The sequence below is a fragment of the Vidua chalybeata genome, chromosome 2, assembly GCF_026979565.1.
Source record: "Vidua chalybeata isolate OUT-0048 chromosome 2, bVidCha1 merged haplotype, whole genome shotgun sequence".
Classification (NCBI taxonomy): Eukaryota; Metazoa; Chordata; class Aves; order Passeriformes; family Viduidae; genus Vidua; species Vidua chalybeata.
The window spans coordinates 90,619,935-90,633,452 of NC_071531.1; the positions used below are offsets into that span (position 1 = coordinate 90,619,935).

Consider the following 13,518-nt stretch of genomic DNA (forward strand, 5'->3'; position numbering starts at 1 on the left):
GCACGCTACACAAACCCAGAGCTGCCACCAGTGCACACTGTGTATTTTAGACAACTGAAGCAAGCACTAAAGGACACTCACAATTACCCTAAAATATGTAATAATATAAAGAGAAAGCTTAAATTGCATGTTAGATAATAATAGATGATGGTGTTAAAACTAGAAACAGCAGTAACTTTTATCCACTCAATGTACCCACATTCATGTAAAAACTGTACTGGTTTGTTGGGAGCTAAGGGGAAGGACCAGTTTAATTTCTTCTGGGTCATGATGGCAGCTCACCACTAGATGGTACTTGAGTAGCATTAATTCCATCTCCCATTTTACTCCTGAGAAATACAACTGGCATCTATCCACACTAGGGCTCTCGCCTCTTCTGGCAGAAAGCTTCTCCTTGCATGTAAGTGAGAGTTTTGGAAAATATGGATGCTTGGAGCAGTTCTACGGCTCCAGAAGAGGAGCCGTAGAAAATGTCTCTGAGCCCAGACATTTATACACACTGAATTTATTTTTTCAATCTTACCATTGCTGCAAACGTAACAGTAAACAAAATTGATTTTCTCCAGCAGAAGGACAATAGTGATAAGCTCTGTAACCATTTACAGTTAGTTTGCAAAAACTGTGCCAAGCCTTAAAAAGTAGGACAGCTTCACAGACATATTAAAACTTCACAGCATGAAAGGCTGAAGCTTGTGCAGCTGCAGCACTGTCTTGTCTATCTCATACCTAAGGTCTAAGATACTTTAGTCAAACTGAGGTGGCTTAAAAGATATGTCAGCTTTATTTTGTGAATGACTTGCATATTTATACAGATCCAGATGAATTTTTGCCCCAGTGAGCTGGAGCTGAGCTAAGCCTCACTGCTTCAGACAGGTGCAAGGTATGTCTGACAGCTCTTCACCAAGGCTGCCAAATCATTTCAACTTCTCTGGTGCCAACTCACACCATACTTTAGGTGGGGGCACAGTGTTATCATGTGAATTTAGCAATATATCTATCTACCCATTCACTGAGAGTATGAAGTCAGGTGCAACGAAAACAAACGTGTCTTCCCCAAACACTAGCAACACACTCAGCCCAGCGTCTGAAGTACTGCTGTCTGCAGTTGGTAAGCAAAAGAATAAGCAAGCAGTTTACCCTCAGTATGGTCATCGCTGCACAGGGAAAACACTGGATACAACTGAATGTTTAAACCTCTGTGTCTTTCATGCCACACTGCTCTACAAATATGACCATGTTCTGCAAGGTTTCCACAGGCAAAGTGTTTTACAGTAAGTCAACACTACTTCAGAATACACGGACTCTTTAAAATTAAAAAGACCTTTCAGTTGTGAAGGAAACACAGCCAGACCCTGCTCAGGCTGGTAAAGTCTGACAAGGCCACATGACAAGGTGGTGTATCTTCAGGGTGCAATGAGCTGCCCTTGAAAACGTACACAAATATCTTTGCTGCCAAAACCTCCTTTGATATTAATGTGCAAAGAAAAAATAATTGTACATTAGCATCCAAAGAGAATATTTAAAGGAAACAATTGCTGTCAGCATATTTTAGCAATAACAAACTGCAGCAGCCATTATTTTGCATTGTTTTGCATTAATAAAGACAAAACCCAATAGGGAAGGTATATCATTTCTGAAGGATTTTGCTTTCTTTCTTACCTCTTCCTTTTTCTCTTCAGTACCAGAGGCTAAATTGAGGCTCAGCTGAGAGTGGCTGCTTATGCCACTGTCTTCATTTCCATCATCATAATACACAGTATGCACTGAGTCCTGGAAGCAAACAGGATTCCTGCCCAGCTTCAGCCCTGGTAGCTCAACTCTCTCCTCGCTCTCTGATGAGCTCAGTGACAATGTGCTGTGATGGTTTGGATACTGGAAATTCATAGTGCACTTGACCTTTCCTGCAGTTGGACTTTGAGGCTTTGGAGTAGTTGGCCTGACCGGAATGTGAAGGTTTTCAGCTTCATCTGTACACTGCTGAGTAGCTTTTGGTTCATCTGAGTCCGAATAAAAGACTTCATTGGGAAATGGACTAATGTCGTCCAGAGTAGGTGAAAAGCAATCAGAGTCTGGGATATCTGATGATGTCCTGAGGCTTTTATCCTCAGTGACAACTACATTCATTTCAGCCTTTTTATCCTGAGCAATCACAGGGCTTTGCAGGCAAGGTGTTCCTGGCAAGGAAGAGTCTGGACTGGATACCGAGGAGGCACATCTCTTCCTGTCATGATCCGTGCTGCTGGAAACTCTACGGGAGTAGTCATCGTGCAGCCTGCTGTTTGACCTCATTCTCTGGGACAGCTCACTGGAAGAAGGAGCCATATTCTTGGGGCCATCCTTCTTCCTAGCAACATCTGTAACATTACTGACAAGTTTCAAAACTCGGTCAAAATCCTTTGCTCTGATAGGGCTCTTCCATCGCTTGGATCGCCTCTCAGAGTTTCCACCACTTTTGTCAGAGTCAGCAGAAGCAACGCTCACAGTCCTTGCTGGCATCTGTTTTTCATTTGCAACCTTCAGATCAGCAAGGTTTGAGGTGGACTTCCGTTTGAATGAACTTTTCTTCAGAAAGTTCAAATTATCTGAACTTTTGCTTCTCCAATAAATGATCCTGTTGTTTTCGGAGTCTTTCACCAAAATTTCACAGATCTTTGGCTCTGCAATGACAGGTGATGTTGGCCTAACACAGTTGTGACGACTCTGAACTTTATCTGTGTCTAACAAGTTTATGCGGCCAGCACCATAAGCCCGCCTGATGCTGCGTGAGCGATGAGTGTTCCTCAGGAAGGACTCATCGCTCTCCTCCACATCAGAGCAGTCAGAAGCTAAACCATCCACTGCATTCTGGAAATCATGTACAGGTCCCGAATAGGAATACCTGTTAGTCTGAACTCGCACCACTGCTCCATTTGAACCATGTTTGCCTATGCTGTTCTCATTTACGATGTCTGAGCATTCCCTTGTTTGAGTTCCTTGCTGAACTGAAGATTTCAACTTCTTGAAAGATCCCATCTTTCTGATAGAAGAAAAGGCATTCCACGTGGATGAGTTGCCCATCAGAACCAGAGAACGAGGCCTGTCAGAGCTGGAATTAGCCCGTTTCCGAGGGGTGGTGAAAAAGCGCATGATTTTGGAAGGGCTGAGCTTATCCTCTTGAAATTCCTCCTCAAGACTGCTGCTGGTGCTGTGTCCCCCATTATGACTAGCACAGGTAGGCTGGTTTTGGGTCTCTTTATCATCCATAACTATACAAGTAACGGTGGTGCCATTTCCACAGCCATTCGGAAATGTTGTCATGCTCTCGATGCTGTAGGCATGGAGGTGGAGGCTGGGGTAGCTCAAAGCAACACTGCTGTCTCCACCAGCTGACCTCGCTGCCTCCCCTTCATCTGCTGCACCTTGGTCTGCCTTGCCGTCACATCTACTGGGTGAGCTGAGCTCCTCAGGCGGTGCTGCCTGCATGAAGAAAACAAAAGCCAACATTAAAAAATTTTCTTACAAAATCCCCAACTAAAAGAAGTTTCAGCTACATTGTAGGAAATAAAGACACACACAAAATGAAGGAGTTCTTCTGTGGTGAACAAAGGTGTGTTGCAGGGGTGCAGAGAAGGCATCTGTCACTCCCTCAAAGTATAATTGCATTCGTCAGCAATTTAAGAGACCAGAATAATTTCAATATGTACTTGTTTCTCTAATGCTAATCAGCTAATAAATTCAGTATGACTAGCGCACCTTCCTTACAATGGTAAATACAATCCTCATACGCACGTAAGAGAAAGAAATTCCCAGTAACAGCAATCCAGTCTTCCCCCTCAGGTGCTCAGCACTGAGCCCCAAAACACATGGGAGGCTTTCATCTAAAACACATTCATCAAGGGACATCTTAAACAGGAGGCAAGGAAGAGGAAAATAAGCATATTTTTTCCTAGATTTCCTTCTGTTGGAAGGCTGTGTGACACTTGACTGACTTGTCTGTCCCCTGGCATATAAAATCCTAAGAAATTACATCAAGTGCACAGCAAAGTCTTTTTCCCTACAAAAGAAAACAAGAATTAAAAGCGGTACATCCAGAAGCCACCCTATGCTATGGTGACAGCAAAATGAAAACTTAAATCTGAAACTGACTGGAGTGTTTGGGACATGTGGTAAAGGATCTCCTCCTCAGCTGAGACTGGGAGATCCAGCAGACCAGATCACACTCCAGGGCCTAGGAAAGCTGTCAGGCGACCATGGACCATGTGTTTCCTACCCCAGCCAGGGGTCTTTGCCAGGCAGTCAGGCGTTTTCCCCACCATGGTAAACAATGCCCCCAAAACCACCGGGATGCCCAGTCTGAAGCTGGCTCCACCTTAAAAACAAAGCTCATGGCACGGTTCTTTCAGCAAGGGGCAGTGGGATCTTCGAAAACTTGCCACTGTCGGCGGGGTCATGGGGGCGGCGGGGGGGATTTCCCCCTCAGCCGAAACAAGGAGAGAACGTGTACAGCTGAGCTTTGGGGAAGGCGGCAGCCCTGGACCCTTCTTTGTCTCTTTCCCATCGCAAGGGCTGAAGGGTCTCGGAGGGCAGCGGGGATGGGGGGTTTGGCCGAGGCGGAGGCGCAGCGGCAGGAGGTGCAGGAGCCCGACTGGGGGTGGCGGGGGGGGGGGGTTCCATCGCGGGGACACCGCCGGGCGCCCGGCGGGACCCGCACAGCCACTCCCCACGTCCACGTGAAACGCGGCAGCTGCGGAGCCCGTGCCCGCTGCCTTTCAGGCTGCTCGCTCCTGAGCGCACGTTGAAAGTTTTGCGAGCCTCTGCTCCTCCGCGGATAAAAGGATTTGCTTGCGCTTCAGCAAGACGCCTGGAATATCCGCCGCCGCAGCTTTTAATCCCCGCTGCTGACAGGGTCGCAGCGGAGCCGGCCGGGCAGCAGGGCTGGGCAGGGCAGAGCCGGGCCAAGCCCCGCCGCCGCGGCACCCGGGCCGGACAAAAGCCCGCCGGGCACCCAACCCTCGGCCGGCCCTTGCGCCCTGGTACCGCTCGCAACTTTCCACGCGGAAAGAAAACATCAAACGATAAACGAGCACAAGACGCTGCTCTCGGCAGAGAAGTTCCCAGAGAAAGCGGCTCTGGGAGAAACTGCACCTGAGCGGGCAGAAGGGGCGGGGGGGAGGTGGGAGAACAAACACAACGGGATGAGATTAAAGACCCAGCTCGTAGCGTAGAACCTGCAACAGCGGCCCCGGAGCAGCGCCCTTACCTGGGGAGAGCCGGGGCTCCCTGCCGCCGCCGCGCGTCCCGGCCGCTGCCCGCTCCCGCATCGCTATGGCAGCGGCGCCCGGCGGGGCGGGGCGGGCCGCGCACCCCCGGCTGCTCCGGCCGCCCCCGCGCCCGGCAGAGTCCGCTCCGCCCGCCCCGGTGCCTCCCGCCGCGGCTCCGGCGCTGCCGCTCGCTGGAAGGAGCCTGCCTTCCTTCCCACCGGCGGAGGAACAAACGGCCGCGCAGCGATGGTCACGTTTAGGAGCTTAAAAATTTCCTCGATGGTGCCCGGCCCCGCCTCTCCGTCCCTAGGTCCGTATGCCCTGCTCACGAGTGCGGTTTGCACGGCTCATTGGCTAAACTCACGCTTGGTTCCCAGGCTCCCTTTCTGTCCAAAACCTGGACAACTTTTTGGCTTGCTGCTATTCCTCAAACTTAACAGCAGAAACAACATTTTATGCACAATCTGAACCGAGTTCATATACTACAAGGAAGATTTTGTAAGACAGTGCCTTAAAGCCCTGTGTCATGACTCCTGGCAAAGACCTGTACAAACTGGTAGTCCTTGCTCAGAAAGTTTATTGTTCAAAAAATATTTCTACACTTGGACTGGAACAGTGGATATATTTTCAACAGTTTTATTGAAGCTCAGGTAAGATACCATGAGAAACTAGGGCAAGACAGACTGCATGGCAGAGCAGATCCCTGAAGAACTAGCGAAGGCCATCAGCCCCACTGCCTCTCCTCTGAGACTGGTGTGACTGCACATGCAGTGTAATTAATTCTCTGGAGAGCAGTACAGACATACTCTCAAAGGCAAGGTGTAGTATGGGGATGAGGCAAACAAATGGGCTTAAGGGATGCAGGTCAAATGAGGTAGCAAATAACTGGGAGTGACCACAGAAGTCTCCAGCAGTCAGCAGCAGCAGGCACCGCCTGCCACCAGCCCTGCTCTTGTGGCCACAGCTTTCTGGTACATCCCATGAAAGGAGTGAGTTTGGAATAATGACTCAAATGAGGGGGCAAGGTGGTTGCTTTACAGTGCTGGACATGGGAAGCAAAGGAGAAATAAATGCAGATTAAGACTGGAAATGCTGACATTGTATGGAGAGGGTCCATATGGACCATGGCTGGTGATCTGTGTTAGCTTGGAACAGCCTGGGGAAGTTCTAGTGTCAGTGCAGACAACAAGTATCTGCTTCAGACCTTGGGAAAGGGATGTTTCTGAAGGGGAACTCAGTGAAGTTGATTAAATGGGCAAGAAAAGAACCTTAGTGGCAACATTTTGAGGAAAATTTCATTTATATGAGACAAGAAGTGTGTCAGAAGTTAAGTTAAAAGCCACTTTCAACAGGTCTTATAAACTTGTCTCACAGCCTCCCTGATATCTGTAAGGGTTTGTGCTGGTCACTTAAAAACTTCTAACAGCATTATTCAACCCTGAGTTTCAATGGGTTTGTGCTCCTATGTTCGTTTAAGTTCCTTTCTAGAGATATCCCAGGGATATGCATCACACTCCTTTTGAGTATACTTTTTAATCCACAACCTCTGCCTGCTCAGAGAAAGGAACCTTCAGTTCCTCAGACATCCTCTATCAAGCAGCTGGACAAAAAGACAAAGCAGAGAAAACTGTTGAGTTGAACTGAGCCACTAATTTGGTCTTTCCTTTATCCAGACAACAGTGTTTCAGAAACCTAAGAAATCCTGATAACTGAGATTTGAAACCATCTTTTAAATATATTTGAAGTTCATCAACAGATTAAACAGGCTTGGAGAGATAGAAGTTATCAAAGAAGGTATTGACAGATTAACAAAGTGCTCACAAAAACTTAATTTCCTTAGAAAGCCACACTAAAACTCACTTTAGATGATAAGAATTTATATTGCATGTTGTATTTCTTTAATGTCACTACATTTAAGGAAGAAAACACCTAGAAAATTGCAGTTACAAATATAACTCTATGTAGTCAATTAGACATTTGTCAAGTTTCTAAAAGTAAATAGTTTTAATCTTCCAGACTTGTTCATCATAGTTTTTCTGCTGGTAGTGCGGTAGAACCCTCTTCTAAATCTTGCAGATTCACTGATTCAGTCAGCCCTTCCACATGTGTGTGCTATTCAGAGAAACTTGTATGCAGTACGCCAAAGAGTGTCTGAGAACAGGATTAACTTCCTGTACTGGAGACCAATAAATAACAAAATCTTTTCTTAATCTGAATTTTTTTTTTTTTTGAAGGCTGATAAATGTATATAGTATTGAGGTGCCATCACACTAAGGTCTAGTAAACTGATGCAAAACAAAATTTATCAACAGAACTGTCATAAGAAAAAAGGTAAACCCCTTTTCCAACTATAAACTTTTAAACCCTTTCAGTTTCATACAAGCCATAGTGTTTCCTCAAAGTTACAAACCAAAGTTTCAGGAGATTAGTCCTTCCTATATTAAGGTTTTTCTACAATCCTAAAAAAACAAAATGAGAGTAGCATTACCATTTGCCATTGAGAATCCTTGCTAATGCAAACAAATCCATAACACTTGCAAGGGTATTTCTGGAAGACTGAGCTATATACTCTGTTATCTACAGGCTAATGTTTTGCCTCCAGATGAACAACAGAGGGGCAGTGCCAGCAGTACATGTTATGGTTGACCAAGTACAGCAATTTATGAAAGAAGGAACTTCCAGAAGAAATTCCAGATTGGTATATGCGTGAGATTTCTAATAGTGATTTGACATCACAGCGCAACAAAAATGAAATGCTTGTTTTAGAAGCCCTAAGTCTGTTCTTTAAAAGAGGTTTAATGCACATGTGACAAGGAGTGAGAAGGATTATTCCAAGTGCAATACAGGTGGGAAAGGATTACAAAGAATGTGACATGGGAGAATGAATATAGAGTTTTAAAGATGAAGAAACAACCTTCCCTCTACTTTTAATTGGTAGTGATACATCTCTTAGATTTTTCAGAATAGCAAAGGGCACATTTATATGATGAAGTCACACACATAAATCTGAAAAGTCTGAATAAGAATGCTTCTATCTACTTAGTTTAGAAATCCTGTCTTCCACTCCCGCAACAGTTATTTCTTTCATGTTTCCTTTATAAATATTTTCTAAAAGTCTACTTCAAAGTAGTAATTTTTTTCAAAAAAAGGACTCTTGAAAGAGACTACAAACAAAAAAAGCCAAAAGGAATAATTTCAGTAAAACATAAAAGCGCTTATCCTTCTTCCACAGCTACTGGGCAAGATGGCAAAGGAAGTGACTCTCTAAGATATACTCTAAATTAATGAATGACCAAATTTAATTATTAAGATGCAGAACTGCTGAAAAAAGAGATCCCTTTGCTTTAAATGACAGTGTCTTTTCTAGGCTGCAGTACATAACTAAGGCTCCAGTTGTGCAATTTGCACCTTCCTTTTAGATCCCAGGCAAAGTCTCTTCTGCAAGCAATTAACCCCCAAGGAATCTTTACCTACTGGCAGGTCCCACAGGGGGTAAGCTGAGTCATATATCTATTGAAGTTAAAGGCAACTCCCCCACTAACTTGACTGGGAGTAGGAACAAGATCTGAATTTTTTTAGTTTAGAAATGAGTGAAGATTAGTATGTTTGTGTATGCAAGTTCAAACTAACATAAGCAGCTAATTATTTTCATCTCTTTTTTTTAATAAAAACTATGTGAAATTATGGTAGGATTTTTTCCATTTTTTATATATCTGCAAGCAAATTAATAGTAATAAATTGAAACGGATTTTCCAAAATCAAGACCTTTGTCGTCTTGGCACTGAAAACATCCAAGATGACAAAATGAATCACATTGCTAAGAAAAACACTGAAAGGACAGCCTGAACTAAATTGCTGCATCAATTTCCTGATTTGACCAGTGAAAGTCCCCATTACCCACATGCAGGAGGCTGGTGTGCAGCTTCCTAAAGGCCCTTCCGCTTGCATTTTCTTTGCTGCTGATAAAAGCAATTACTGACCCAAGTGAGAAAAGTTTATCACAGTTTGGTATAAATCACAATACACAACAAACTGTTTTCCCCTCTAATCTTCTTTTAAATGTGCTTTGCTGAGGCTGAGCTTGCTCAGCTCTCTTAAACACAGGGACCTAATTTAGGGAGAGCACAATAGCCCAACGGAGTGACGCCATCAATGAAAAATGACCCTTGTGTACCAGGTTACCATTATCCCATCTCTGAGTTGCTCTTACTCACCCACCTACACCACTACAGCTGCATGCAACTTAATGATGGCTTCAGCCTTTCAGGCTGCTAGAATGCTATTTATAACCCCACGGGGTCTGACTGCGATGCTATTCTTCTTCCCCATCCTCAAGAGGCATTATTCAGACAGCATGACATGGAGAGATGGCTGGTACTATAGAAGAGCAGTTTCCAATAAACAGATCATTGTGTTTTAACATAAAGAAGACTTCCAGTTACCAATTAGGAAGGCTGAATTCCACCTTTATTTTGTGTCTCACAAAGTATAAGAAGTAGGAAGAGAAAGGACTGTGGAGATGAAAAGTTAACAGAAATAGGAAGGAAAAGAGATTAGTCAAGAATTTCTATGTTTTATTTTCTTTTTTTTTCCCCTTCACTATATGTTTTTCATTTTCTTCTTATCTTGAAAAATGTTAGATTTTCTGTTAGATGGATGTACATTAAAGTGATATGGACTAGTTGGGAAGAACGGGCAAGATTTCAGACTTGGAGTTGTCCCACTGCAGCCTTTTGCTTTCTCTTCCTGCTTTGCTCTAGCTACCATCCTTTCCTATGTCACACTCACTGCAGAGTCTGATGGCCCTACAGCCATTCTGTATTTATTTTCCTTGCTCGAAATAATAGCATGTAAAAGTGTCTATTAGCAGCTCTTTATCAACCTTCTTTCCCACCCACTTAATTACCCTGCCATCCCCTCTTCCCTATTCAAAACTGTTCTTCCAAAATTACCTGAGGATATGAAGGCACTTTATTATGCAACAAGGAGAAAAAAAAAAAAAAAGATGGAAAAATAAATACATAGAGAAAGGGTCTTGAGTTTGAGAGCTGAGGACCACCTGCAGTGGGTGATTGAATGATTCAGACCAGGGGCTCGAGTGAGGAGCATTTTTGTGCGTGAGCCATAGCAAGTGGCCATGCTTAGGTTTATTTGATTTTGGAAGGATGATGCTTCTCCCTGAGCTCAGGGAGGAATCACAAGGAGCACTCATGCTCACTTAAATCATTGAGCTGTGCTGAAGGGAGGACAGATACAGCAATGCAGCGGAGGCACAGTGTCCATCAGATACTAGAAAAGTGAAGCAGGTAGTGGACTGTGTTAGGAATTATGCCTCATCAGTATGCAAAGATACGTAAGATCATCTTGTTTCTGATGCTTATTATAACAAAATAACAGGTCAACAGAATAATTAGCCAGCATGACACTACAGAAATTCCCACCTAGTTATAGTGTGGCTGCAGACCTTAGGTACCTTCGTGCTGGCCAGAGCAAAAAATCCTGAACCATTACAGCTTTTGATACGCTCATGAGAACAGAACAGTGAATATTTCAATAAGATTAAGAAAAAAAGAAACAGGTTGGACTTGGTGGGAAGGATTGGGGCATCCTGTTGTTAGGAGGTTCCTAGGTGGTATTGATTCATGGCCTTCAAGAACCTCACAGTTGCTCAGGGTTTACTTCTCAGTTAGTACCAATACTTTTCTTTCTTTATTCTCTCTCCAAAATGACAAACTTGCTATCTTTGTTACAGTCTGAAGTACATTAACATTCATGGCTGTATTTCTTGATTGATGATTTCTTCAATCATAAATTCAGATGATTTAATTACCATCTCCACCGTGTTTCTCTTTCAGACAAAAAAAATCATCTTGCTAATTCTACCTTTAGTTCATCAATTTCTACTCTTTGTTTGAATTTACTCTATCAAGAATACCTTGGATCAGAAAAGCTAAGAAAGAATAATCTGAGCAAAGCAGGTGACAAGGGCTACAACAACATACATGTGCTAGGTCTTTTCAATAACATTTGTTCCCTGAATTTAGCCTGCCAGAAAACTTCGAAGCAATTATAAACCTCCATCTAATAGTCATCATTCAGTTTTTCTGCTGTTGTAGTAACTAATTTTCTTCATTATTAGTACTAAACTCAAAAGTATTTTTTTTAAAGCATGGATGATCGCATCAAGCAAATTCTCTATTCATTTTGTCCAGAAAAGAAGTTACCTATTTTTAAAGATGCAGAAAACACACAATGCCACTCACTTGAAAATTTGTCTGGACAGAGAATCAAAGAAAAATTCATAAATTTTGGACTAGCTTACTTTTCCTGTTTTAAAGAGACCCATACATATTAAATTAGAACTTTTATCTGCAGTATACCCAAAGAAATCTCTTGCAGTCTTATGTTTTTTTGTAATATTTAAATTGTTTCTAGGAATGAATAGAAATAACACATATTGACTGCCTCTGAAAGATATGGCAGCTGCACAAGTTAGTCACATTTTGATAGGAAATCAGATTATTTTTAAAATCAGAACACTGTAGTCATGCAACTGCCTTCCTATTAGAACAGCAAGAAAGAAATTCTAGCTTTAGTAGCCTGAGATGGAGTTAGTTATGTGTATCTATGGTACCAAATTACATAACTGCCTGAAGTGGAGGAACTGGAACCAGTGCACCAAATTGTATGACCATTGGCTCAGACACCCATATTCCTATAACTAGTGGTAAAACAACTCTGTATTCTTCTACCACCAAAAGTAATGGCAAATTGTCTGAAAAAAGGAAACACCCATTTCAGGCAGGAGAGATGTCTTTATGACATCTTCCCTGGGGCTGGAAAAGACAGATTCTGGATTTTGTTTCTCTCCAACCTTGGCAGTTCAGCATACTTTTCTCAGCTTAAGAGCCATGTGTGTAAAATATGTGATGATAGGAGTAGTGCCTTATAACCTATGGGTCTTCAAGGACCAATCCATCAATGCTCCTCTGGCACTTTGATGCTTACAATGATGATAGCTATAAAAAGTGTACACGTTGGGAAAATAATCCATTATCTACCGATGCAGAGAACAAACCCTAAATTCCATTTTTTGAAAGGAGTTCAGATTCAAGTGCCTGTTTCAAGATTCAATTGACTATTTTGATGATGGTCTATTAATCTTCTAAACTGGTGTTTGCAGATTTGGCTAATAATTTATGTCTTGTAAGAGCGCAGGATAGCTCTGAACCTGAAAGATTACATATAGCCTTACTAAAAAATTTAATTGATGTTGGTGAGCTGTCTTTGCTTTAGTTCCTGTCAGTGACACTGTCATTTTTAAAAAGACTTTACACTTCAGATTCAGAAAATCAATTGAGGAAAACCTTACCAGCCATTCCCTCAACATGCTGGGGTACATAATTAAACTACTAAGCTGGAGATATGAGCCACATTTCCAATTCCAGTACAAAAGGCAGTTTGCAAAAATTCTGTCCTATGATCTGTTTTTTATCTAAGCAATACTGAATACCTAAGCCAGACAGATCTCTTCCCACCTCTTGTCTTTCATTACATAATTCAGCAAACTTGATTTCTATGCCAGGAGAGGAGTGGCTGCCTTTTGTCTTGTTACCACACACTGACCCAGAGATGCTGTTGCTCCCCACAGATCACTTGATCCTGTTCACATCATCTTCTTTGATCTACTTGGTCTCTAAGAATGAAGGTAGAATTGGTGGCTTCTGCCAATCTAAGAGCATGCTACCACCTAAAGGGAGAGATTCTGGACATGCCTTCTGCTTTTTCCCACCAGGCTGTGAGCTGAAGCAGCTCCCCTGGCTGCACCCAAGCTGTTGCTGGGCAGGAGGTGGAAGTAAGCATCCAAGGGCAAGGGGGGAAGCACAGCAATGAGAGTGGAAATGCTTTCCACAAGCAACAGGACTCTTGAAATGGGTCCAGACTTGAAATTTTTCTCAGGAGCTGCCCAAGAGTGCTGTGAATTGGAAAGCGCTGGGGAAACATGAAGTTGCCCTCAGCAATTCACCATGTGCCTTGTTTCTGCCACAGGGTGCCAGAATGTGTGGGTGAGAGGTGCTGGTGCTGGGTGGGTGCCTGTCGCAGACTCATCAAGAGAAACAAATAATCTCAGAATTTCGTGGCAACATCACAAACAGGAAATATTTTTCACTGTGTTCTCTGGAAAAGCAGGGAAATACTTTCTCCAGAAAACAGTTAATATAATTTTTTATGATGCATTGTTGTGCCATACTCAGAGATTACGATCAATCATTACAGT

The 13,518-nt window shown here is 43.1% G+C and overlaps 1 protein-coding gene across 3 annotated transcripts in view; it reads right to left on the reverse strand.

Annotated features, from left to right (window-relative positions):
- Positions 1 to 13,518, reverse strand: part of SPATA13 (spermatogenesis associated 13) — a 171,376-nt gene that overhangs the window by 43,115 nt on the left and 114,743 nt on the right. For all 3 annotated transcript variants that reach the window (XM_053934543.1, XM_053934544.1, XM_053934542.1), the window contains exon 5: positions 1,660 to 3,456. In XM_053934543.1, coding sequence (XP_053790518.1) covers positions 1,660 to 3,456 — 1,797 coding nt within the window. The remainder of the gene's footprint in view (positions 1 to 1,659; positions 3,457 to 13,518) is intronic.